Genomic DNA, 27,878 nt, shown 5'->3' on the forward strand with positions numbered 1-27,878 from the left:
CATAGTTTACGTTTGCTTGTGTTTCATTGGTTGTGCTTGGGTGATACCAGGACCGGACAGGACCAGAGGGTGTTGAAGCCTTTGAAAGCAAATATTTTCAGCCAAGCTCATTGAGCTAACACGGTGACCAGAGTAACGGTGATTTTCACTCAGACGTGTCTGGATTTTGCGTTCAACGGATTGAGTAGCCGTTCAGGATTGTGTTAGTATTTGGTTCACCCCTAGTATTTGATTTCCTCGGTACCACCCATATGGGGGAGGGTTTCCACTATCCGCCACACGCGATTATTATTATTATTATTATTATTATTATTGTCATTATGTCTCAGCAAATCCCATATGGTGTATCTTCCCACCACTGAAATAGATGTGTATTGTTCGATTCAGTATTTCCATCACATAAATGTGGTTTATAATTACGTTACATTGCTACTAGTAGACATATTTCTCACTTTTTCTTAGACAGTTGCTACCTGTTACTCCATCATAGGAATTTATGTGCGAAGCATTGTTGAAATACAGACGTTCAAATTATCCGATTTCTGTAATTTCATTTCGATACCAGATCGTTCTAATCGGATTCAGCCAGGTAGTCTTAATGTGGATATCCGACCACGACTGTCATCATATGATAGACTGTGTAAACCACATTCTTTATCGGACTGTTGAATATAGATCACTTATCTATGACAGGACCTGAATTCTTAAACACTGTGGAAAATAATAATCCGATGTGCTTATTACAAATACGTTATTCCAATATAAATATGTGAACTAACGAGATAACAGTTTATTTACAGGAGCAGAACTAATGTTCAAATGTTCAAATGTGTGTGAAATCGTATGGGACTTAACTGCTAAGGTCATCAGTACCTAAGCTTACACACTACTTAACCTAAATCATCCTAAGGACAAACACACACACCCATGCCCGAGGGAGGACTCGAACCTCCGCCGGGATCAGCCACGCAGCTCATGACTGCAGCGCCCCTGACCGCTCGGCTAATCCCGCGCGGCTACTAAAAGTATACTCGTCCACAAAACCCATGTGGACAATTATCTGATAATCGGTCAAGCTTTGCTTTGTCGCAGCTCTTTAGGACAAAAGAATGGACAGCTCCCTGCTTTTTGCGTTTCCGATAGCGCCTACGATAAGAATCTGGTGTCATATTATGTTTCAGAACCGTAAACTGTTTATTTTTTCACCTCATACTAAAACAAAAGCTATGATATGAGACGAGGAAATGACTTATATGCTTCTCAGGAACTTAAGTTTTTCGCGTTAATTTTCTCACTTCATTCTAAAACAAGGACGTTAATATGAGAAGAGGAAATGAAATATACGCTTCTAAGACATATTATTTCCTTGTGTGCTACTACTGCATACATGAAAGCCCTGCAGTTAATTTTTGTATGTTGGATAAATTTTGATATCACCTCACATTCCTTTGTGAGAAGGTTCCTATTTTCTTAGGATTCAAATAGAGTGGACATTTCATCACTGGTTAATATTCTCATGACTAATGACATGATACCCGTTGCAATTGCTCCATGGCACCTGTGAGTAGAGTCTCACGTTGGTTACTATAAGAACATGCAGGCAGTGATATCCGCTCACTGCAGTCAGAGCCAAGGTGATTTCTTTCTGTTTATGGCGAAGCGTCTGCTGCAGTGTCCACGCTCAGCCAACATAAACAAATCGCGGCGGCATTGGGCAGTGCTGATCGCTGCGCTTGTCGCAGGCCTCGACAACAAGAGCGCACTCTCTGCTAACGATACTATGGAGTTAATATATCTTACTTAACGTAATATGCAGGACGTGGGTTAGGTGAAAATTCAGTTTGTAACTTCCCATCGCATTAACATACTTTACAGTCATATTTGATGCCCGGTTGTCTGTCTGATGTTAATAGTATTGATTCAGATTGTGCATTAACACGAAAACTCACACACACACACACACACACACACACACACACACACACACACACGCACACACTCATTGATTCCAGTGAGGGTGACAACTACTGTGTGTTGAACAACACATGCACCAGTCAGTTCCTCAGTTGGCGTCGAGTGGATGAGTTTTTTCAATTACCTTGCATTGCAAGAATTGTATGTAAGAGCCTGAAAGTAAATGGACTTGTATCCTAAAGAGCTGCGACAAAGCAAAGCTTGACCGATTATCAGATAATTGTCCACATGGGTTTTGTGGACGAGTATACTTTTAGTAGCCGCGCGGGATTAGCCGAGCGGTCAGGGGCGCTGCAGTCTTGAGCTGCGTGGCTGATCCCGGCGGAGGTTCGAGTCCTCCCTCGGGCATGGGTGTGTGTGTTTGTCCTTAGGATGATTTAGGTTAAGTAGTGTGTAAGCTTAGGTACTGATGACCTTAGCAGTTAAGTCCCATACGATTTCACACACATTTGAACATTTGAACATTAGTTCTGCTCCTGTAAATAAACTGTTATCTCGTTAGTTCACATATTTATATTGGAATAACGTATTTGTAATAAGCACATCGGATTATTATTTTCCACAGTGTTTAAGAATTCAGGTCCTGTCATAGATAAGTGATCTATATTCAACAGTCCGATAAAGAATGTGGTTTACACAGTCTATCATATGATGACAGTCGTGGTCGGATATCCACATTAAGACTACCTGGCTGAATCCGATTAGAACGATCTGGTATCGAAATGAAATTACAGAAATCGGATAATTTGAACGTCTGTATTTCAACAATGCTTCGCACATAAATTCCTATGATGGAGTAACAGGTAGCAACTGTCTAAGAAAAAGTGAGAAATATGTCTACTAGTAGCAATGTAACGTAATTATAAACCACATTTATGTGATGGAAATACTGAATCGAACAATACACATCTATTTCAGTGGTGGGAAGATACACCATATGGGATTTGCTGAGACATAATGACAATAATAATAATAATAATAATAATAATAATCGCGTGTGGCGGATAGTGGAAACCCTCCCCCATATGGGTGGTACCGAGGAAATCAAATACTAGGGGTGAACCAAATACTAACACAATCCTGAACGGCTACTCAATCCGTTGAACGCAAAATCCAGACACGTCTGAGTGAAAATCACCGTTACTCTGGTCACCGTGTTAGCTCAATGAGCTTGGCTGAAAATATTTGCTTTCAAAGGCTTCAACACCCTCTGGTCCTGTCCGGTCCTGGTATCACCCAAGCACAACCAATGAAACACAAGCAAACGTAAACTATGCAAGCAAAGTCAACTTTATCCCAGGTGGTACACAACCCGGCTGTCGACAGGCGGCAGTTGGATTTTCGGATTCTGGGGAGTCCAGGTTAGCACGACAGAGAATATCGAAGATCTCTGGTAAATTTCCCTACAAGCAAAAAACATGCATTTAAAAGTAAACATCGATACCTTGATCCAAACACGAAAACTAAATAATCTCACAAAAGAAATGGACCGACAAAAAATTCTCATCCTTGCACTTCAAGAACCACGACTAACTGACAATGAAACCGTGTATTAGGGAAACCATTGCATCTTCAAGAGCAGAATACAACAAAAGGTAACGAAAGGCGTACCAATCTTCGGCATTGCATTTCTCGAACACCGATCTATCAACTCTGCCAAAGAATTCACACCGATCGACAATCAAAAGGTTCCAATGGCTCTGAGCACTATGGAACTTAACAGTGGAGGTCATCAGTCTCCTAGAACTTAGAACTACTTATACCTAGCTAATCTAAGGACATCACACAAATTCATGCCCAAGGCTGGATTCGAACCTGCGACCGTAGCAGTCGCGCGGTTCCAGACTGAAGAGCCAAGAACCGCTCGGCCACCGCGGCTGGCCCGTCAACAAGCGACTTATGACTATGGTCATTCAGAGCCCCAGTAAAACATATACACTCATCAATGCACGTGTCCCCACCAACATCGACGGCCGGAGTGTTCGAGAGGTTCTAGGCGCTACAGTCTGGAACCGCGCGACCGCTACGGTCGCAGGTTCGCATCCTGCCTCGGGCATGGATGTGTGCGATGTCCTTAGGTTAGTTAGGTTTAACTAGTTCTAAGTTCTAGGGGACTGATGACCACAGCAGTTAAGTCCCATAGTGCTCAGAGCCATTTGAACCATTTGAACCCACCAACATCGAAAATAAGAAAAACACCGACAATGTTGAAAAATTCTGGAACACACTCGAAAATACCATGAGCAAAATTCACCAAGATGACGTGAAAATACTAATGGGAGACTTCAACTCTATTTGGGACAGAAAAAACGTGTAGAAAAATCATTGGTACAAATTCAACACACCGAAACGCTTAGACTAACGTCACACGTCTGACTGACATTTGCCAATTGAACCACAAAAGGATGTCTTCCCGCTTTAAGGAAAAACCAGTCCCCAGGTAACATGCTTAGTAACCAGGTGCAAGCTGCTTTTGTTCGCCTTTCGAGACTTGCTGAAAGCCAGATTTTTAATTCTTTTGTAGCACAGCTACAAGCAGGCAGATAAAAACTTAATAAGGGAATCGTAAGACAACGCTCGAGCAAAATTCTTCTTGCTACTTTCAGTAACTCTTAGTGTCAGAGTGAAAACCTTACGGTACTGCCAGATTCATAATGCCACTTTTGTTTTCTGCCGACATTTTGTTGTTGTTGTGAATACATAATTTTATCTATGAAAAGCCCCATTTTCATAACACTTACGAATGGTACAGGAAATACAGATCTTTTCTAAGTGTAAAGTCTGTAATATCCTACTAATTCGTGTTAAAATAAGCCCAATTGTCTCACAGAAACTTAATGCTTTATTAAGATAGACTGCCGTCGTGATGTTTCTGTATTAAGCTGACTTTAGTTTGTATTAGTACAGTGAATATTTTAATTGCATTTTCCATTAGTTTACTAAACGCAACAGTAATTATCAAAGAGAAATTAATTAGCAGCAGAATTTTCTTTCACGATATCTAAAATGATATGACAATGCTAAAGTTGTTTACAAATTCTACGCCTGTAGAAACCTACTTGTTCTAACGATGTCAATAAACCAGAGTAGTTTTAAAAGTATTTTCGTCTAGAAATGAATTGCCTTGACGGTTGATCGATCTAGAGTGGGAAAGGTAAAATTTTACAAATATATGACGAGAGGGACAAGTGCTTGAGAGAGGACTTCCCTATCAATACAAATGTGCCTGAGAGACGACTTTCCTATCAATCTCCTGGATAGTTTTGTTTCTCAAATCAACATAGTGCGTTATCATGCAGTAGCACAGGTGATGTAGTTTTGTTGCTCGATTTTCTTACACTGTGACCGAAAGGTGTCTCAGTTGTTGGCAACAAATTCCAGCTGTGTTGCACACACCCTGGGGGCAGAATTCGTAGCCCAAAACACACTTTTGGATTTATCAGATGTAAAATAATATGTTCACGCAACTCTTTCCTCGAGTTTACGTCTTTTGGTGGGGCTCAGCCTTTCATTTCTTCTTAGGAAGTTAACGATAAAGGCATCATAACACGTCACCAGTAACAGTACTGCATAGGAATGCTCGATGAGTGACCTGATGACGTTCAATAATAGTTACTCTGTTGATTTTTGTTGTTTCGAATTAGAGCATGCAGTATTCCTACACCAGACTTCTGAACATTGCCTGTTGAATGCAAATTCAAGTGGTTCATAATTATTTTAGTAAATTCACTCGATATTTTTATGTCCTTTAAATTACATTTGCTACATGATTCGCATTGAAGACGTAGGAAATATATGTTATTTGGTCCGGGAAGCACGTTCCAACAGAAACTGATGCTTACATTGACATTTATGTTGCGAATTAGTCGTCTTATCCATCACATGGATAACGAGGATGCTCCGTTTTGCTACAGTTGTTTCATAGCTAACAAGGGAACCTTCCCATCGCACCCTCCTCAGATTTAGTTATAAGTTGACACAGTGGATAGGCCTTGAAAACTGAACACAGATCATTCGAAAAACAGGAAGAAGTTGTGTGGACCTATGAAAAAAATATTCAAACCAAACAAACTGAGTAGTCCGTGTGCATGATAAGCAACATCAAGGATAGCTTAAGCACGGGAGCGCAGTGGTCGCGTGGTTAGCGTGAGGAGCTGCAGAACGAGAGGTCGTTGGTTTAAGTCTTCCCTCGGGTTAGTTGTTTGATTTTTTTTATTTTCAGACAATCATCACCACACGTACTGTTATTCAACAAATGTAGGAAATAATCATACAAATGTTCGACAATCGTTCGATCCCTTAAGGAACTTTCCGATGCCTTACAGTTCGGAAAATATTCATTGACATTGTTATTGGAGTCACGAGCTATATTTGCTGGATTCATATTGCCCACGCAATGCATCGCACGTATTTAATGCACTCTCGTCCAAAGTAGCGAACAGTTAACTGCCAGCCAGGGAGCCTCATTAGCAGGAATACTCTCTCTTCCGTGCGCTATAGTCGACTGACGTCATGTCTTTCGATGTTTTTTAGGTGTAGCGTCATCATACTACGGCGCGGTTACCTCGCATCGGACGGACGGACGGACAGATAATAATTGTCTGAAAATAAAAATTAAACTTTTCACTCCTGGGAAAATTTGACGGAAGGACCTCTCGTTCCGCAGCTGCGTGCGCTAACCACGGGATCACGGCGCTCCTGAGCTCACCCTATCCTTGATGTTGCCTATCTTGTGCATGGGCTACTCAGTTTGTATATTTTGCTTATTTTTTTCATACTTCCACACAACTTCTTCCTGTTTTCTCGATTGATCTGTGTTCAGTTTTTCAAGGCCTATCCCCTGTATCAACTTATAACTAAATCTGAGGGCGGTGCGATGGGGATGTTCCCTTGTTAGTGGTATTGTGTGTTGGTGGCGTTGCCAGTTTACATACTGTGCATGTAACTCACAATAAATACGTTGGATTCCTCCTGTGATCAGTTTACTTGAAAAACGTTTGTTGTCATCGTAATTTGTGTAACTGTCTCTCCGACTTCCAATTTGACAATTTGTGGAAAAATTGTTTACCTTCTTAGTTCTAGTTTCAAACATTGTCTGATAGAAAATGTAGGCATGAAGGAGTCTGTAAAAGCAATTAATCGCTATTATAGCAAACTTTTGAATCCACTGGACACTTGAATTCTCTATATTGATTCTGAGAGTTTTGTTATTTCTCTTGTTATTTACTGTCCCAAAGTCATCCGTGAGAATAAAATTAAAGGCAGTTGGATTAGGTTCCTGATCTATAAACTGTGATTTAATATTCTGCGCTGCTAAATAAATTTTGAAGGTTGTATTCTTTACGTAAAACAGAGTATCGATGTCAGTCCTAGGATTGACGATAAACTTCAGAAATACAATTACGGAAAAGTGACATATCGATTACGGCTACTCACCATCAACAATAGTTGTTACCCATTGTTTAGTATTTGCTATTTTACCGTCGTTACCCTTTAGAGGCCAACCTGATCTTTCCACAGTGCCATTTTTACTTGCTTCTTAATATGTCCTATAACTACAGATTTGTTGAAAATATGAACTGTTAAATACGCTATTCCACAAATTAAAAACTTCCAGTTATTCTTCATATCTTGAAACTTACTACCGTTGACTTTCACTGAAGGAAAGATACGTAATAATAAAATGAAATCAAAGATTAGAATGTCGAAGCATAGTGTGAATGGTTAAAATGAAATGAACTAAAAATCATCTTCTTGTCTAAAACACTTTACTCTTCCAGAGAACTTCGGTACCTCTCAAAATTTTTTCAGCTCTGATGTTTAGCCACATGTGGAAAAATAGCGGGTCTCATGATGCAGCACTGTTTAGCCGTCACAAAATAAAGCCTCAAAAATCAGTAAATAAAACTATTCTTGTACAGTTGCTCCGAATCGCATATACCAACCGCCCTTTGCTGCGACAACTACTCAAAGTCTATTGGGTATTTGATTTTGTTCTGCTTTTTCGGGCCTCCTTACCTCTCCTTCTAGCCCAACCTTTGTTCTGCAATTACGTCTTCATCGGGGAGCTTCTCCTCAACATTTTTATTTTGTGCTGAACTGTTTTGTACCCTTCTTGCATACACACGTGTGTCACGTATTTTATAGAGACTGAATGAATATATAAGGTGAGTATTTCTTCTCTTATCAAATTAAATATTACATATCTTGCTGTGAATTAATTTGTTTGTCCCCATTCCACTTATTGCGTTTCCTTGAAATTATATAAAACATAAGTCTGTAAAAAAAAAATCGCGTATAGCCTCCTTTGGCTTCCACAACAGCTGGAAGTCTGTTGGGCATTGAGCCCACAACTCGAGCCACAGAACTAGGAGATTCAAGTAACTCATTCCAAGCTTCATGAATTTGCTGATTTGTCGTGCGTTGACAAATGGGTGGTTCTCACTGAAACGGCGTATCTGCTGATCCTGAGCTTGCGTTGTTTTGCGGCGACGGCCATGAGGCCTCCCATTCAAGTTACCACTCTCTTCCTTTCGTCTGATCCACCTGGCTACCGTCGACTTGTGAAGACCCATAGTTCTCGCTATGTCGGCATTTGAAGATCCCTCTGCATGGAGTATTATAGCGCCCTTGTCTGCCTCAGCCAGATGGGCCATTTAGCGTTGACTGAATGATTCGTCGCGGTTAATATTGGCTGCGGAAACAGCGCTGGCAGGAAACAGACTGCCTCCTCCAAGATGGCAGCCGCAACGCAGTGGCCAAGTATGTGTAACACGGAAATCGATGGCATAAAAGACAGATCGCAAGCCCGTGCCCGTGTCATTACATAGTGGAGCAACTTAGAATCTCTAATTTTTCTCAGAAGTGACTGGTCCACTCTTGTCATGTCTTATCCTGATAAATATTACATGAAATGAAATGTTTACGTTTTGCATATGCGGCAGGCCTGAGGCAAGAAACATTTCTGAAATATCTGAGGCAACCTGAAGAACACTTCGTGAATATTATCTGTAGAAGGTTGCCTTATAAGAAGGAAAACGTGTTTATCCCCGCTCGCCGTGTTTCCAGGTGGCGCAGTTTACTCGGAGGCATACATAATTCTCGCCGGGCGTAAGAAGCGACTCGACGAGCGAGGGGAACTCGCCAAATGTCATAGGCTGATTGTCCCGAAACTTTGCTCAGTGAAGGAGAGGACAAAATAAGCGAACATGTGTTTCGGCTTATCTGCAGACACTCGACCGTTTCCGAGAAAACGACGGTCAAAGTTATCAACGCGCTGTTGCTCTAGTGTAGATACCTTCTGCAGCCGAGAACGCAATTGAAGCGGTGGCTACCGTCGTTCCTTCTTAACACTGATTCCCGTGTTCGATACCATATTGGGTTTTTTAATTATTTTATTTTCCTGCCTCTCTATCAGAATTATCTACGAATGTTTTTTTCTAAGTTATGTTGAAATAATGTTGTCATTATTCGCCAATTAACTTTATGTGTAATTAATGAATTAAAAAGTAATAAACGAATGAGACAAGCTGATCTAACATCATCTGGGCTGCCTCATGTATCGTTATAACCAAATATTTTATAAATGTTAATCTACATTCAGATCCGATGATGGCACCTTTAGTGTGTTGAAACCGGTTATCCAGTAAACAATATTTAAGCGATCTTGGCTTCTGAATTATTTCTACAACAGAGTGATCGCCCCACTACGCACTGTGTGTTCCCTTTTTAACTTATTTCTTTACACAGTAAATTAACTGACGAATAACGACAACAGTGTTTCAACATAAATTGGAATAAACATTCGTAGATAATTCAGAGAGTGAGGGGAAAAAAAAGGAAAAACCGGGTTTCGAACTCGCAGCGCAAAGTTCAGAAATCGCTATGGTAGCCGCAGAGCCACCGCTCCAGTTGAATGCTTACCCGCTAAGAGGTGTCTACCCTATAGTAACAGCGCATTGAAAACTTTGACCGTCGTTTTCTCAGAAGCGGTAGAGTGTAAGCAGATAAGCCGAGACACGTGTTCGCTTATTTTGTCCCCGCTTTCACTGAGCGAAGTTTCAGCAAGATCGGGGTATTTCCTCGGGAACACAGGAAGAAACCATAGTAATAATGTAATTCAAGGCTCGCAAGAAAAGATTTAAGTGGTCCTTTTTCCCGCACACTGTTAATGAGTGGGACGGTAGAGAAATAACCCTAACCTTCTGCCAGGCACGTAAGTCCGGATTGCCAAGAAATCCTGTTGATGTAGTCATGTAGATGTAACGACGAAATTATGTTTTAATTACGACATGTGACTTTCATTTGATTTAAACATCGAAGTTGTTTGCTGTTTCAAAATGGTTCAAATGACTCTGAGCACTATGGGACTCAACTGCTGTGGTCATAAGTCCCCTAGAACTTAGAACTACTTAAACCTAACTAACCTAAGGACATCACACACATCCATGCCCCAGGCAGGATTCGAACCAGCGACCGTAGCAGTCGCACGGTTCCGGACTGCGCGCCTAGAACCGCGAGACCACCGCGGCCGGCTCGTTTGTTGTTTATTTACTTTTTGTTCAATAGTTTCAGGCATATACAAACACCTAGGTGCGTTAAATTGATATTGAAATAAAGTGTCATGCGTGGACCAATAACAATAAATTCCCACCTACTTGTTATAGTACTGCAGTATCTGCCAGCGTCTTCAGAAGTGGATATCGCATACGAAGTTCCTAGGGTGTTTGTAATGGATATTGCAGACGACTTCGACAAAGTTTGAATGTAGCTTCGTAAAAGTTCCGTGAGCAAACGATCTGAGTTGCTGGCGAATACAGTTTATCCTCACTAGACAGTATATATTATCATTATACATGAGGTGAGTAGGGTTTCGCCGCGTTGCGGTGGCCGAGCGGTTCCAGGCGCTTCAGTGACGAACCGCACGGCTGCTTCAGTCGCAGGTTGGAATTCTACCTCGGGCATAGATGTCTGTGATGCCCTTAGGCTAGCTAGGTTTAAGTAGTTCTAGGTCTAGGGGATGATGACCTAAGCAGTTAGGTCGCATAGTTCTTGAAGCCATTTTTTGACCTTTCGCGTAAATTTTCTTTACATAAACCGTCTTATCTTTTGATTGCGTTGACATAGAAGCTCACTTTTTTACACCAGCATGGGACCGGTTACAGCAAGAAGTGCGATACATTTCCGCTTATTATGTCCACCCGTTCTGGAGGTAAACGGGTTTTAAGGGTTGGGTAGACCGATAGACGGTCAAGAAAGTGAGACTAGTAGGGTTCCGTTTTTACCGGTTTAGGTGACGAAATCCTAACAACGAAAACACTGAAGATGAGGGCCGCATAAATAACACCCGCTACTCTTTATTCGAAATGTTCTAGTTGCTGTCGATACATAAGCATATTAGTCGTAGCTACGTTTTCGATCCAAATCACGTTTACAGGAATGCAAATAGAATGTATTTGCCTATACACGTGGTAATTCACATCCCAGTATTAATGCCACCGCGTTTTAGAAGTACGAACATTCTCATTGCTAGCTAGCTTAAGAAACACTTCTGCTAATGAACGTTTTCTGGCTGTGGCGAGTCTAGTGGAGAATTCGAAACAATGCAGAATACGTTTGGCAGCTATGTAGCCGTTTATTTCCTGGGGTGGTGCAGAATTATCCTACAAAATTTACTCTCTAATAACAGTAATTTGTTATTTCGATAAACATCCCGAATGATTGTCACATAAGCGGTGACATAAAGGAAGAAAATTCATGTTTTTGAGTCCAGAAAGCTCTATGCAACAGAAACTGCAGATTTTCATTTCGAAATTGCCGGCTTGTTCATGTCTGGGGTAATAATAGAGGGCTGTTTGCCTAGGTTGTCTGCTAGCATAGTGAAAGGAAGGTCTGGTTTGTTTTCGGTTCTAATCTCTATGGAGGCAGGTAGAATATCAGTAAAGCAATTTTAAGAAATTCTCGCGCACCCAATACGTTTTATCGCTACCTTTATTCTGTACTGGCGCCCTGTGCATGTCAATATGACACTCTTGTAGAATTTCATACATGTTACTGCCTACTTTTTCCGGTTCTGTCAATAATGGAATTGACTTAAGCGTGGCACTGAATGATTTTTAACTGAATTTCGTTATGAATCTTCACGCATTGCTAAATTTGCACACTTTCATGGTAGGTCAGCAACGGTAATCCAGTATGACTGGTCTGAACGTTGACACAGACCGTTTCGCGGCCGAATGCGGATAATATTTTGCTACTTCGTAACGATCTCGGGTTCTTTGTCTTACTGAAACAGTTAAGTCATCTCGATAAGTTGAAATTCATTTTTATTTGTCCAGTTCATACCAATTAGCGTTTGTTCTTTCAGTTCTGTCTTATATTTACGTGTTGTATTTAACGCACTAATCAGCATTAATATAGTCTTACAAATTATGGAATACAGTCTAAAAAAGTTCAGATAGTTTGTCAATTTCACGCCTGCGCATAGTATGTTGGTAGCACTTCGTCGCCTTGCCTGTTATGCTGTGTAGCAGACTTTAAAGCCGTGCGGATCAGCATAACGAAAAGGCGAGGGGTCTCGCTCGTTTTGTCCACGACTGTACATGTGATCTTCTGCACCCGCCAGAAAGTCACCGAGTACGGAAATTATAATGAACCAGATGTGTTGTTTAAGACTTTCCCGACGTAGTAAGTGCTTCAATGGTTCACGGGCGTCACGTCGGATAATGTCGTGGAAGCTGCACAGTATTTCGACGAGACAGCTGTTCGTCATCTTCAGGTGCTTACTGACGCTCTTCTAGTGAGTCAGCATATTTATTGGCGACCCATTGCAGCAACACCTCAGTAAGCACCTGAAGATGACGAGCAGCTGTCTCGTCGAAATACTGTGCAGCTTCCACAACATTATCCGACGCGACGGCCGTGAACCATTGAATCAGCTATATTAAACCAGTTCGTGGATGAGCAGTTAATCTTTATGAGCTGAGCCCACTACAACGGGAAACTCGCTAAAATAATAAAAAATTAAAAAAAAACCACGAGGCTTCAGAGTGCACGTGAACGAAGAGGACTTACTCGCTGTCCAAGTGATACGCGCACGGTGGGCCGAGACCGCAGCAGTCCATCATTGCATAAGCGTCTGGCCTGGTGCGAGGTGGCCCGTTTCGGTGTTATGCAGCGTTTGCCGTGAACAATGTAATCTCTGGAGGAAGCGGTGCCGGCCCGACAATGGGCAGTAAGTAAGGCGTGCTGCGCTGTGCGATCCTATCGATACCTCGCGAGCTGACGCGGCGCCGGCCGCTGTTTCCCTCGATAGCGCAGCCAACCGGAATGCGCAGCGGAGCCATCTTAATGGCCATCCGGATACCATCGGCGAAAGTTATTTTTCGGAGAAACTCCGACATGCTCGTACGCGTTCAGAAGAGCAGTGGTGGCTCTTTTTTATGTTTGGCCCTCGATGCTGTATTCCTACTCTATGAAATGTCTGACAAAATGCAACAGTCCGAGCAAAAATGGTCAAACTGAACTGGCACTAAGTATATTCTGGGCAAAAGTGAAGTATAATATCTGCCGGATCCGGGCCGCGGTTGGCTTCAATTCGTCCGGCGGAAGAATTTCGTGGGAAAGAGAGCGAGAGAGGGCGAGGCGATCGCATTTTCTTCCGACTGTGAGGCATTTTTGGATATTCGCGTCTGTTGCTCGCATTTATCCACTTTTGCTTCCGTACAATACAGCTAATAATATTAAGTTCAAGGCGTGTAGACTTTTAAATTTTTTTAAAATGAACAAAGATATCATGGCCCAGAATGAGATTTTCACTCTGCAGCGGAGAGTGCGCTGATAAAAACTTCCAGACAGATTAAAAATGTGCGCCAGTGTAGGAAGTTTCATATGGCAACTTAATTCATTTAGTAGATTAGATTAGATTAGATTAGATTAATACTAGTTCCATGGATCATGAATACGATATTTCGTAATGATGTGGAACGAGTCAAATTTTCCAATACATGACATAATTAAGTTAATTTAACAACATACTTAAGTTAATATAACAACTTTTTTATTTTTTGTGTTTTTTATATTTTTTTATTTTTTACTTTTTTATAATTTTTTTGTTTTTTTCTTAATTTATATCTAAAAATTCCTCTATGGAGTAGAAGGAGTTGTCATTCAGGAATTCTTTTAATTTCTTCTTAAATACTTGTTGGTTATCTGTCAGACTTTTGATACTATTTGGTAAGTGATGAAAGACTTTAGTGGCAGTATAATTAACCCCTTTCTGTGCCAAAGTTAGATTTAATCTTGAATAGTGAAGATCATCCTTTCTCCTAGTATTGTAGTTATGCACACTGCTATTACTTTTGAATTGGGTTCGGTTGTTAATTACAAATTTCATAAGAGAGTATATATACTGAGAAGCTACTGTGAATATCCCTAGATCCTTAAATAAATGTCTGCAGGATGATCTTGGGTGGACTCCAGCTATTATTCTGATTACACGCTTTTGTGCAATAAATACTTTATTCCTCAGTGATCAATTACCCCAAAATATGATGCCATAAGAAAGCAATGAGTGAAAATAGGCGTAGTAAGCTAATTTACTAAGATGTTTATCACCAAAATTTGCAATGACCCTTATTGCATAAGTAGCTGAACTCAAACGTTTCAGCAGATCATCAATGTGTTTCTTCCAATTTAATCTCTCATCAATGGACACACCTAAAAATTTGGAATATTCTACCTTAGCTATACGCTTCTGATTAATGTCTATATTTATTAATGGCGTCATACCATTCACTGTATGGTACTGTATGTTCTGTGTCTTATCAAAATTCAGTGAGAGTCCATTTACAAGGAACCACTTAGTAATTTTCTGAAAGACAGTATTGACAATTTCATCAGTTAATTCTTGTTTGTCGGGTGTGATTACTATACTTGTATCATCAGCAAAGAGAACTAACTTTGCCTCTTCATGAATATAGAATGACAAGTCATTAATATATATTAAGAACAACAAAGGACCCAAGACTGACCCTTGTGGAACCCCATTCTTGATAGTTCCCCATTTTGAGGAATGTGCTGATCTTTGCATATTATGAGCACTGCTTATTTCAATTTTATGCGCTCTTCCAGTTAGGTACGAATTAAACCATTTGTGCACTGTCCCACTCATGCCACAATACTTGAGCTTGTCTAGCAGAATTTCATGATTTACACAATCAAACGCCTTTGAGAGATCACAAAAAATCCCAATGGGTGGTGTTCGGTTATTCAGATCATTCAAAATTTGATTGGTGAAAGCATATATGGCATTTTCTGTTGAAAAATCTTTCTGGAAACCAAACTGACATTTTGTTAGTACTTCATTTTTACAGATATGTGAAGCTACTCTAGAATACATTACTTTCTCAAAAATTTTGGATAAAGCTGTTAGAAGGGAGATTGGACAGTAATTGTTGACATCAGATCTATCCCCCTTTTTATGCAAAGGTATAACAATAGCATATTTCAGTCAATCAGGGAAAATGCCCTGTTCCAGAGAGCTATTACACAGGTGGCTGAGAATCTTACTTATCTGTTGAGAACAAGTTTTTAGTATTTTGCTTGAAATGCCATCAATTCCATGTGAGTTTTTGCTTTTAAGCAAGTTTATTATTTTCCTAATTTCAGAGGGAGAAGTGGGTGAGATTTCAATTGTATCAAATTGCATAGGTATGGCCTCTTCCATTAACAGCCTAGCATCTTCTAATGAACACCTGGATCCTACTATATCCACAACATTTAGAAAATGATTATTAAAAACATTTTCGACTTCTGACTTTTTGTTCGTAAAGTTTTCATTCAATTTGATGGTAATACTTCCTGTGCTCTTGGCTGACCTGTTTCTCTTTTAATAATATTCCAAATTGTTTTAATTTTATTATCAGAGTTGCTGATTTCAGACATGATACACATACTTCTGGATTTTTTAATAACTTTTCGTAATATAACACAGTAGTTTTTATAATGTTTGATAGTTTCTGGGTCACTACTCTTTCTTGCTGTCAGATACATTTCCCTTTTCTGGTTACAAGATATTTTTATACCCACTTAGTAAGCCATGGTTTGTTACAAGGTTTCTTACGAGTATATTTAACTATTTTCTTGGGGAAGCAGTTTTCAAATGCATTTACAAAAATGTCATTAAATAAATTATATTTTAAATTGGCATCAGGTTCGCGGTACACCTCATCCCAGTCTAACTGCTGTAGGCTTTCCCTGAAATTTGCAATTGTTAAATCGTTGACTGAACGTACTACTTTGGAGGACTGTTTAGTATTGCTGAATGGAGCTATGTCATATATTGTAACTAGCTGTGCACCATGATCAGAAAGACCATTCTCAACAGGCTGAGCATTTATCTGGTTAAACTTATCTTGGCCTATAAAGAAGTTATCTATCAGTGAGCTGCTATCCTTTATCACCCGAGTAGTGTTACGGAAAAAACCCATGCCTGTACGATCAGTCATCAAAAGTCTGTTTTGACAAATATTTAAAAAATGTTTGCTAACAGTTTTTTTTGTACATTAAAACACAAAATTTTAAACATTCTGTTGAGGTGTCTGTGGCCAAAAATCGCAAAGTTACTTCTAACTGCGTGTCGACTCTGACTGCTTGTCTCAATGCCGTCTTTTGTTGTTCAGGTCCTTCTCCTATTAATATTAGTAAATAATTCTTATCCATTGTTGACGTGTTGAAACATCACAACAGTCGATATTCAAGGTAATTTATAATGAATTACTGCAACCATTTGCTTCTGTAGGGTTTATTTTTCCACGATGACATTTCAGGACAATTGGCAACCCATCTTCAGGAGGAGGAGGAGGAGGAGAAGATTAGTGTTTAATGTCCCGTCGACAACGAGGTCATTTAGAGACGGAGCGCAAGCTCGGGTTAGGGAAGGATGGGGAAGGAAATCGGCCGTGCCCTTTGAAAGGAACCATCCCGGCATTTGCCTGAAAGGATTTAGGGAAATCACGGAAAACCTAAATCAGGATGGCCGGAGACGGGAGTGAACCGTCGTCCTACCGAATGCGAGTCCAGTGTGCTAACCACTGCGCCACCTCACTCGGTAACCCATCTTCAGATGTTTACATTTATTTAAGTGCCGTGAACATTGTTTCCTTACGAACAGCGTTGCACAATTCTACAATTGTTCTTTTTAAGACAGCAATCGTAAAACTGCAAGGAAAGAATGTTCACGATACGTGAATAAATGTACGCGTAAACGTCTGAAGACGGGTTGAATATAAAATGAAAGTACGTAAAGAACAGCATGTTTAATGGCATGTCGGGAAAGGGGTGCCATTCACACCATTCATATCGATGTGTTTGCCCATAAACATGAATCACGGGCACTATAGTTTTGACTTTGTGGGCTAGGAGCGCTGCTGTCGCATCACGTGATGAGCCGGCCCGCGAGCCTAGATTCTGTTCAGTTTGTGTGTTTGTAGCCCATTGACAACGTGCACCCGTATAAGCCGCTGTGATCAATGACGTTTAGCAAGGTACTCGGCTCCAAAGATTCCCTGCTCTTCACAATGTTTGCTCGCAAAGTGGTTGAGTTGGACCTGCATTCGCTGACAGTTCCTACCGCGTTCAGAACCGACTGTCATTGAATCCTTCCTGCCGGCTGCATCTTTTTACGACCTCTGTTTTGATGCCGTGTTACATGGCTGCGAGCGGCACATTATCTCTTGTAGACATTTGGCAGTTCGCGTTTGTAGCAGTTCCTGGTGGGAGAAAGTGCTCAAAGATCGTCCACCGCGAGGTATATAAGAGCAATAGCAAACATTTTGAGTCTCTTAAATATGTAAGTACATTCCATCCTCATTAATGTTGTAAGCTTTCTATGTAATTTATCTAGATATGTGAATTACTGAATATTCTTTTTCCAGGAACTTTCTCCTCGAGTAACGTGATCTTTAGATATTGTATTCAAATACTCAGCAAAAATTACTCTTGGTTGGCCCTGTATTGCGCATGTGAACAGTGTCACCAAATAAAATTTTACCCTTCGTTAAATGCTGAATTTGAAATAATGAAAATGGAGCTAACTAAATACCAAAAGAAATAAATTATGCGCTCAGTGAAAACTAACTGAAACTCAATACTGAAGTATGTTATGAAAGTTACGTAACATGAAGGCAATGTCTGACTTTAAGTATCCACAAAATAAAACACTGCTCATCACAGTAGAAAATAATTATTTAAGATAACCAACACTGTTCACTGTAAATTAATCTGTTTACTTAGCGCAAAATCTGGAAAATCTGACTACGTACCGTTTGAAGGCAAAGTGAGATCTGCCCTGAAAGAGAAGTAACTTACCTCATGCTCAGCGTACTATTTTGTGTCTGGTGTACTGACGTTCTCGACAGTAAACTGAAATTAGCAGTTGCAGCAACTAATGAAAAATAATCTACTCTGAATTTTTCTGTGCTTGTCAGAAACGATCTGTGGCTGCGTGTGGCGTACAGTACATTGCGAGCTTTATTAAGAATGATGGAGGAGGGTTTTACTTCAAAGAAAATCGTTCTTGAAATACCTGTATTAAACTCTGCTTTTTATCAAAAAGACTGTACAACATAAAAAGAGTAACAACTACGAAATTTTCTCATTCCTAAAATTACATGGAGATGAAAACTTGTTGATAAACCTATTGTACTGATTGTGTTGATGGAGAACATGGAGAATATTCGCGCAGAAATGGAACATTAACCACAGTCACACATAATGAAATAGATCTTTGGAATCAGCAATTAAATATTTCGTTAATCTACTAGATATTTCATCTTTGATACATTGGCAATGATGATTCGGTCATCGACTCGCCTTGAAAACGATTGTATGGTTATCAGCGGAAATAGCGGAAGAGGAAATATTGCTGTCCCGATGTAAGTCTGAATACGATGAAATGTTCTACATGCCGGTAAAACTTTAAGTATGACAATTAAATTCTGTTTTCTCAAACTACTAGATTCTGCAAGAAGTGAAATTATCATTTCGACTCGCAAGTATTAAAATAGCGAAAAACATATTCTGTAGGTCCATTTTCTTTAAACTAGCTTATGAAACGTCTCTCATATAATGAACAAAAAACCTACTTTAGACCTTTGACGATCGTTCTTAAGTTCTTTCTTTTGTTATTTTTCCCACTCAGTGATAGGGAGGCTCAATTTTTTAGGATTTGGGAAATAAATCTGCTCACACAGTATGAATTGGATTAATCACAGCCTATACACACATTTGATACAGCGGAACAATTTATATATACTCGGCATGCATTTAGAGCACTAACTGGTGTTTTCTGCCTGAAGGCGGTGACATCGTGCGCTGAGTTGGGTGATGTCGTCTACTTCGTTCATTCAGCCCCTTGGTGTATACGTGTGACACATAGTACTTTTTGGGACCTGATCTCTGCAACCTAATACATAGTGCTATAGAGCTTATTGTGTCTTTTTCTTATGCAGTATACACAGTAATGTCGTTAAGCCTAGGTTCCTTCTGCTCGGAACCTCTGGTACGACTGTGCCCGCGCTGGTTTGGCTTGATCTCACACCAAGCTCTCCATCCCTTCGTCTGGTACCTTTGTCTCCTACGTTTCATTACCGAACATTAGACCATCGCTACTATAAATCGGTACTATGCGCGGATCAGTCATTTTATACATGTAATCCAAGTCAGATAAGTTCCAGTATTCGTTAAAAAGATCTCGTTTACGCAGTTGTTTATACATTACAATTCATACAAAGGAAATACATTGAAAAATATACAGAATTGTCAGTCTGAAAAGCTTTGAAGGGTGTTGCAGGGTGCCGCGCGGGATTAGACGAGCGGTCGAAGGCGCTGCAGTCATGGACTGTGCCTCTGGTCCGGGCGGAGGTTCGAATCCTCCCTCGGGCATGGGTGTGTGTTTGTCCTTGGGATAATTTAGGTTAAGTAGTGTGTAAGCTTAGGGACTGATGACCTTAGCAGTTAAGTCCCATAACATTTCACACACATTTGAACATTTTTTTGTTGCAGGGTAGGTTGTGCTGATATATAACTGTTGAGGAAAAAGTACGATAGGTTGCGCCGTTTCCGAATTCATTAACATTGAAGTTAGCCAATCAAACCGATGCGCGCGTAAATTCAAGCGACCCGCTAAAGACGGTGTCGCCAACGTGTCATTCTTTGGTTTCCTAAAATCGTAGAAGAGAGCGATACAAAAATTGGACATGGGACGGTAATAACGATGGACCCCGAGCTAAAGGCTGAGCGGTTTCAATGCGCTATCATCTAGGCTGTGGAACAACTGACGCTTACTGCATCTAGCAGGACGTTTGAAATTGCGCATGCAACGCCCTGACTGGCCAACTTCAATGCTAATTAACACGGAAACGGCAAAACGTATCGAATTTTTTCCTTAAGAATTATTTCTCGGGACAACCTACCCTGGAACACTCTTACAAGCTTATCAGACTGTTTCTGACCACTCTGTATGAGAGTATAGCTTGTGAAACAATATTGCAGTCTGATTCACCAACTTCTGGGAAACTTCATTCACACTGTGGTTATGGGTACGTCCAGGCGTAATAGCTCCTTTGTGCTGTTACGCCACGTCTCCATGTCGACTCATCTTACTGTGATGGTGTCATACAACCGATAGAAACATGCACAACATTTCATTGCCATGACCGTCATGAGCGGTGGAGAGTCACATGATGGCCTGGTACCGGTGATAAATAAACCGTCTGCCGCGCTGCAAACCAGCGTGTTCTTTAAAGTGGATGGCTAACATTTTTCCTGGCGTGATCCTCGAGTTTGTTGGTGGTGCTCTGCCCGCAGGTTCCGGCTGTGGCACTTCGGCGAGTGGCGGGAGGTGCTGGTGGACGACCGGCTGCCCACGTTCCGCGGCCGGCTGGTCTTCATGCACTCCTCCAACCCCACCGAGTTCTGGGCCGCGCTCCTCGAGAAGGCCTACGCCAAGTGAGTCTCCCGCAGGGCGCCTCTGCCTTACCGTACTCACACTGTACAAAGTGGCAGCAACAACTTTTACAACTAATCTCGATGTTACTTTAACCGTTCTGGATCTTGTTGAACTCTGTGGCTGCTATTCGTTTCAGCAACGTTGAGGGGTAATCCAACCATCTACGAATGGTTTCAAGAAGATTTAGTCTATCGTCATGACGTGTTTCGGCCCATAAAGCCCATTTTCAAAAGGGTACACCTCTTTTAGTACAGTGTCAGAATCGTTATCTGCTTCTCTACTGTTGGAGAATATTTAAGTAGTTAACGCCAATCTATCCGTTTTCAGTCGCGCGCACATTAGCATTTTTTCTATATTGTACAAGTAATCCTTACTGCATATTTAATGGCGCTACCTACTTAAATATTCTCGCACCGTACAGCAGCAGAGGGAGTAGTACTCAAGATTCTAATACCGTTATAAAACAAATAATATGTGAAACTGTGAGTGTTGTGACTAATAGTTTTCAATTTTTCACAAAAACAACTTTTATTGAAGTAAGTTCACAAGGTTGATGACTGAACATACAAACGAAAGGTAACAATAACGAAAAAATGTCTCCTAATTCAGGCAAACAAAAGTTCGCTTCTAATTTTCCACAAACTTTCGTGGTAATACACTCACACACTAGTAACAGTCCAATTCCGAGACGAAGACGTAATCTTCTACGGGCGCAGTACACGAGGTCGGCATTCGGCGTGAACTGAACTTTGGGCCTAGTTCTAGCCCCTAAATAGCTTTCTCCAGCCAATCAGGTTTTGGCTCGAGCTCCCCCTGCAGGAAGTAGTTCTCGGAATGTCTGTTTCCCTTATCTTGTATGTAAATAGCCGGTGTTTACCACGGTGCTTTTGAGTACGCCTTGGGCATAGACAACCTCGTTCCTCTGTGGTGTTATATGGGTTGCTGGCCTTCAGGGGCTACCTTGGCTCCGGTATAACAGTGAGCTTTACAGTTACAGTTCCGGGGACGCACTGCCGAAATCGAAGATACATCAGCCACGTTATTCCCAGAGAATGCTTGTCCCCGCAGACTAGAAATTAAAAAAATAAATGTGATATTGATAAACAGCTTGAGAGTCCATGGTCCCAGAATTAGCGTCGCTTATTTAAGGCTCCCCCCCCCCCCCCCATGAACCATGGACCTTGCCGTTGGTGGGGAGGCTTGCGTGCCTCAGCGATACAGATAGCCGTACCGTAGGTACAACCACAGCGGAGGGGTATCTGTTGAGAGGCCAGACAAACGTGTGGTTCCTGAAGAGGGGCAGCAGCCTTTTCAGTAGTTGCAAGGGCAACAGTCTGGATGATTGACTGATCTGGCCTTGTAACAATAACCAAAACGGTCTTGCTGTGCTGGTACTGCGAACGGCTGAAAGCAAGGGGAAACTACGGCCGTAGTTTTTCCCGAGGGCATGCAGCTTTACTGTATGATTAAATAATGATGGCGTCCTCTTGGGTAAAATGTTCCGGAGGTAAAATAGTCCCCCATTCGGATCTCCGGGCGGGGACTACTCAGGAGGATGTCGTTATCAGGAGAAAGAAAACTGGCGTTCTACGGATCGGAGCGTGGAATGTCAGGTCTCTTAATCGGGCAGGTAGGTTAGAAAATTTGAAAAGGGAAATGGATAGGTTACAGTTAGATATAGTGGGAATTAGTGAAGTTCGCTGGCAGGAGGAACAAGACTTCTCGTCAGGTGACTACAGGGTTATAAACACAAAGTCAAATAGGGGTAATGCAGGAGTAGGTTTAATAATGAATAGGAAAATAGGAATGAGGGTAAGCTACTACAAACAGCACAGTGAACGCATTATTGTGGCCAAGATAGATACGAAGCCCACACCTACTACAGTAGTACGAGTTTATATGCCAACTAGCTCTGCAGATGACGAAGAAATTGAAGAAATGTATGATGAAATAAAAGAAATTATTCAGATAGTGAAGGGAGACGATAATTTAATAGTCATGGGTGACTGGAATTCGGTAGTAGGAAAAGGGAGAGAAGGAAACGTAGTAGGTGAATATGGATTGGGGCTACGAAATGAAAGAGGAAGCCGCCTGGTAGAATTTTGCCCAGAGCACAACTTAATCATAGCTAACACTTGGTTTAAGAATCATGAAAGAAGGTTGTATACATGGAAGAACCCTGGAGATACTAAAAGGTATCAGATAGATTATCTAATGGTAAGACAGAGATTTAGGAACCAGGTTTTAAATTGTAAGACATTTCCAGGGGCAGATGTGGACTCTGACCACAATCTATTGGTTATGACCTGTAGATTAAAACTGAAGAAACTGCAAAAAGGTGGGAATTTAAGGAGATGGGACCTGGATAAACTGAAAGAACCAGAGGTTGTACAGAGTTTCAGGGAGAGCATAAGGGAACAATTGACAGGAATGGGGGAAAGAAATACAGTAGAAGAAGAATGGGTAGCTTTGAGGGATGAAGTAGTGAAGGCAGCAGAGGATCAAATAGGTAAAAAGACGAGGGCTAGTAGAAATCCTTGGGTAACAGAAGAAATATTGAATTTAATTGATGAAAGGAGAAAATATAAAAATGCAGTAAATGAAGCAGGCAAAAAGGAATACAAACGTCTTAAAAATGAGATCGACAGGAAGTGCAAAATGGCTAAGCAGGGATGGCTAGAGGACAAATGTAAGGATGTAGAGGCTTATCTTACTAGGGGTAAGATAGATACTGCCTACAGGAAAATTAAAGAGACCTTTGGAGATAAGAGAACCACTTGTATGAACATCAAGAGCTCAGATGGAAACCCAGTTCTAAGCAAAGAAGGGAAAGCAGAAAGGTGGAAGGAGTATATAGAGGGTCTATACAAGGGCGATGTACTTGAGGACAATATTATGGAAATGGAAGAGGATGTAGATGAAGATGAAATGGGAGATACGATACTGCGTGAAGAGTTTGACAGAGCACTGAAAGACCTGAATCGAAACAAGGCCCCCGGAGTAGACAACATTCCATTGGAACTACTGGCGGCCTTGGGAGAGCCAGTCCTGACAAAACTCTACCATCTGGTGAGCAAGATGTATGAAAGAGGCGAAATACCCTCAGACTTCAAGAAGAATATAATAATTCCAATCCCAAAGAAAGCAGGTGTTGACAGATGTGAAAATTACCGAACTATCAGTTTAATAAGCCACGGCTGCAAAATACTAACGCGAATTCTTTACAGACGAATGGAAAAACTAGTAGAAGCCGACCTCGGGGAAGATCAGTTTGGATTCCGTAGAAATGTTGGAACACGTGAGGCAATACTGACCTTACGACTTATCTTAGAAGAAAGATTAAGGAAAGGCAAACCTACGTTTCTAGCATTTGTAGACTTAGAGAAAGCTTTTGACAACATTAACTGGAATACTCTCTTTCAAATTCTGAAGGTGGCAGGGGTAAAATACAAGGAGCGAAAGGCTATTTACAATTTGTACAGAAACCAGATGGCAGTTATAAGAGTCGAGGGACAGGAAAGGGAAGCTGTGGTTGGGAAGGGAGTAAGACAGGGTTGTAGCCTCTCCCCGATGTTATTCAATCTGTGTATTGAGCAAGCAGTAAAGGAAACAAAAGAAAAATTCGGAGTAGGTATTAAAATCCATGGAGAAGAAATAAAAACTTTGAGGTTTGCCGATGACATTGTAATTCTGTCAGAGACAGCAAAGGACTTGGAAGAGCAGTTGAACGGAATGGATGGTGTCTTAAAGGGAGGATATAAGATGAACATCAACAAAACCAAAACGAGGATAATGGAATGTAGTCGAATTAAGTCGGGTGATGTTGAGGGTATTAGATTAGGAAATGAGACACTTAAAGTAGTAAAGGAGTTTTGCCATTTGGGGAGCAAAATAACAGATGATGGCGTAAGTCGAGAGGATATAAAATGTAGACTGGCAATGGCAAGGAAAGCGTTTGTGAAGAAGAGAAATTTGTTAACATCGAGTATAGATTTAAGTGTCAGGAAGTCATTTCTGAAAGTATTTGTATGGAGTGTAGCCATGTATGGAAGTGAAACATGGACGGTAAATAGTTTGGACAAGAAGAGAATAGAAGCTTTTGAAATGTGGTGCTACAGAAGAATGCTGAAGATTAGATGGGTAGATCACATAACTAATGAGGAGGTACTGAATAGGATTGGGGAGAAGAGGAGTTTGTGGCACAACTTGACCAGAAGAAGGGATCGGTTGGTAGGACATGTTCTGAGGCATCAAGGGATCACCAATTTAGTATTGGAGGGCAGCGTGGAGGGTAAAAATCGTAGGGGGAGACCAAGAGATGAATACACTAAGCAGATTCAGAAGGATGTAGGTTGCAGTAGGTACTGAGAGATGAAGAAGCTTGCACAGGATAGAGTAGCATGGAGAGCTGCATCAAACCAGTCTCAGGACTGAAGACCACAACAACAACAACATTTAAGGCTATTATCCCTAGATAGTATTATGTACAGGGATTAGTAACTAAACCCGAAATTCGGATATTTATCGTAAAGACCGGTTAGTCGCCAATGGTGACGGCGTATTTACTGCCGTATAGAACGCGATAATATCTAGCGAGGTTATCACGATTCCGAATTTGATTTATTTGTGTCAAGTTAACAATCAAACGTGAGCCATAAATCGTAATCGTAGGCTTTTATAGAGCTCCTGCGTCAGGAGCTGTAGAGGCACAGCGCTTCGAGAGAACTTGCACATTGTCGTGAATAAGTTTCCTGATCATGCTGTCGTATTAGGGAGTGACTTCAACTTGTTATAGACTGGGAGAGTCATAATATCAAAACTGGTACCAGAGTTAGGGATTCGTGTGACAGTATTCTGAAAGTCTTGATGAAAATTACTTCGTACAAATCGACAACCAACTCGTGAAGGTAACGTCTTAGACCTCATAGTAACAATCCTGAACTTTTCGAATCAGTAACGTAGAGGTGGGTATCAGTGATAATAAGGCTGTGACAAGATTTGTGACAACTGGTATTACAAGAAATTTCAAAAAAGTTAGGAAAATATTTTTGTTTAGCAAGAGTGATAGCCAACAACAAACATTGAGTGCTGGGGAGCACCAAGGGAGAAAATTTAAAAGCATTGTTCAGTATGCCTTAAACGAGTTTGTTACGAGCAGGGTCTTCAGAGATGGAAAAGACCAACTGTGGCTTAACAGTCGTTTTAGAAAACTGCTGGGAATCAAAGAGAGCTTTATCACAGATTCAAGAGAAGTCAAAATATAGCTAAAAGAGCTGGACGAAGGGAAAATTGACGTAAAGAGTAACAAAAGAAGCGATCAATGACTTTGATATAAAATTTTGTCAACCTATCTGACTAAAAAACCTAACAAGTTTTAGTCTTACATAAAATCAGTAATCGATTCGAAATGCTCTTTTCAGTCACCATAATGGCATCGAAACGAAAATGACAGAGAGAAGGCCGAAATAGTGAACTGGGTCTTCCGAAATTGTTTTACGGGGGGATACCATAGCACGGTCCATCATGTCAATCATCGTACGAACTTCGAAATGGAAGATATTGAGATAGCTGATCGCGGAATAGAAAAACAGCTACATTCGCTTTGTAACGGAAAGGCAGCAGGCCCACATGAGATAGCACTAAGATTCTACAGAGATTATGCGAAATAACTTGCTGCCCTTCTGGCCGCAGGATATCGTAGGTCTCTTGAGCAACGAAAAGTACTTAGCGATTGAAAAAAAGCGGAGGACAAATGCAGGAAATTCTAGGCCTAAGTCGTAGACGTCAGTCTGTTGTAGAATTATGGAATATGTTTTATGATGTTTACAACGTTATTGAGGAACGAAAAATCAACATGCATTCCGCAAACAGAAATCTTGCGGAACTCAGCTCGCTCTCTTCGCTCGTGAGATCCACAGCGCTGTAGACAACGTGTTGCTTGACTTCAGGAAGTAGTGACTGCCATGTAGTGACAAAAATACAAGCTTATCGAGTATCGTAGCAGATTTGCGGCTGGATTCAAGACTTCCTTGCAGACAGAACTCAGCACGCCGCTGATAAGGAAACAAAATCGACAGATTTAAGGTGATTCCCGGAGTACGGCAAGGAAGTGTGATAGGACCGTTACTGTTTAGTATATGTTTGTAAGTGATCTAGTAGAAAGCGTCAGATACTCTATAAGGCTGTTTGCAGATGATGCGTGTGTCTGTAACAAAGCAGCAACGCCAGAAGATAGTAACGATTTGTAGAATGATCTCCAGAGAATTGACGAATGGTGCAGACCCTGGCAATTGACCGTGAACGTAAATAAATGTAACATATTGCGCATACATAGGAAACAAAATACACTGCTTTACAACTACACCACAGATGAGAAACTGCTGGAAACAGTATCTTCCGTCAAATATCTAGGAGCAACCAACCGGAGCAACCTAAAGTGAAACGATCACATGAAACAAACAGTAGGGAAAAGAAGATGGCAGACTGAGATTCTTAGGAAGAATCTTAAGGAAATGTAATCCATCCACCAACGAAGTGGCTTACAAGGCACCTGTTCGACCGATTCTTGATTACTGTATCACTTTGGGAACTTTAGCAGGTAGGAGTGAGAGAAGAGATAGAGAAGACCCAAGGAAGAGCGGCTCGTTTTGTGACTATCGTTTAGTCCTCGCGAGGGCGGTACAGAGATGCTCAGCAAACTCCAGTGGCAGATGCTACAAGAGAAGTTTTATGTGTCACAGAAATGTTTACTGTTGCAATTTCGAGAGAGTACTTTCAGGGAAGAGTCGGACAACATTTTACTTCCTCTCTCTTACGTCACGTGAAATGAACGCGACGAGAAAATTCGATATATTAGAGTTAATATAGAGGCTTACCGACAATTGTTCTTCTCACG

The 27,878-nt window shown here is 41.0% G+C and overlaps 1 protein-coding gene across 1 annotated transcript in view; it reads left to right on the top strand.

Moving 5' to 3' along the window:
- Nucleotides 1-27,878, top strand: part of LOC126236351 (calpain-9-like) — a 1,155,357-nt gene that overhangs the window by 1,036,003 nt on the left and 91,476 nt on the right. The window contains exon 5 of the mRNA XM_049945582.1: nt 20,842-20,982. Within this exon, the coding sequence (XP_049801539.1) occupies nt 20,842-20,982 (141 nt within the window). The remainder of the gene's footprint in view (nt 1-20,841; nt 20,983-27,878) is intronic.

Source organism: Schistocerca nitens, chromosome 2 (genome assembly GCF_023898315.1).
Source record: "Schistocerca nitens isolate TAMUIC-IGC-003100 chromosome 2, iqSchNite1.1, whole genome shotgun sequence".
NCBI classification, from domain to species: Eukaryota; Metazoa; Arthropoda; class Insecta; order Orthoptera; family Acrididae; genus Schistocerca; species Schistocerca nitens.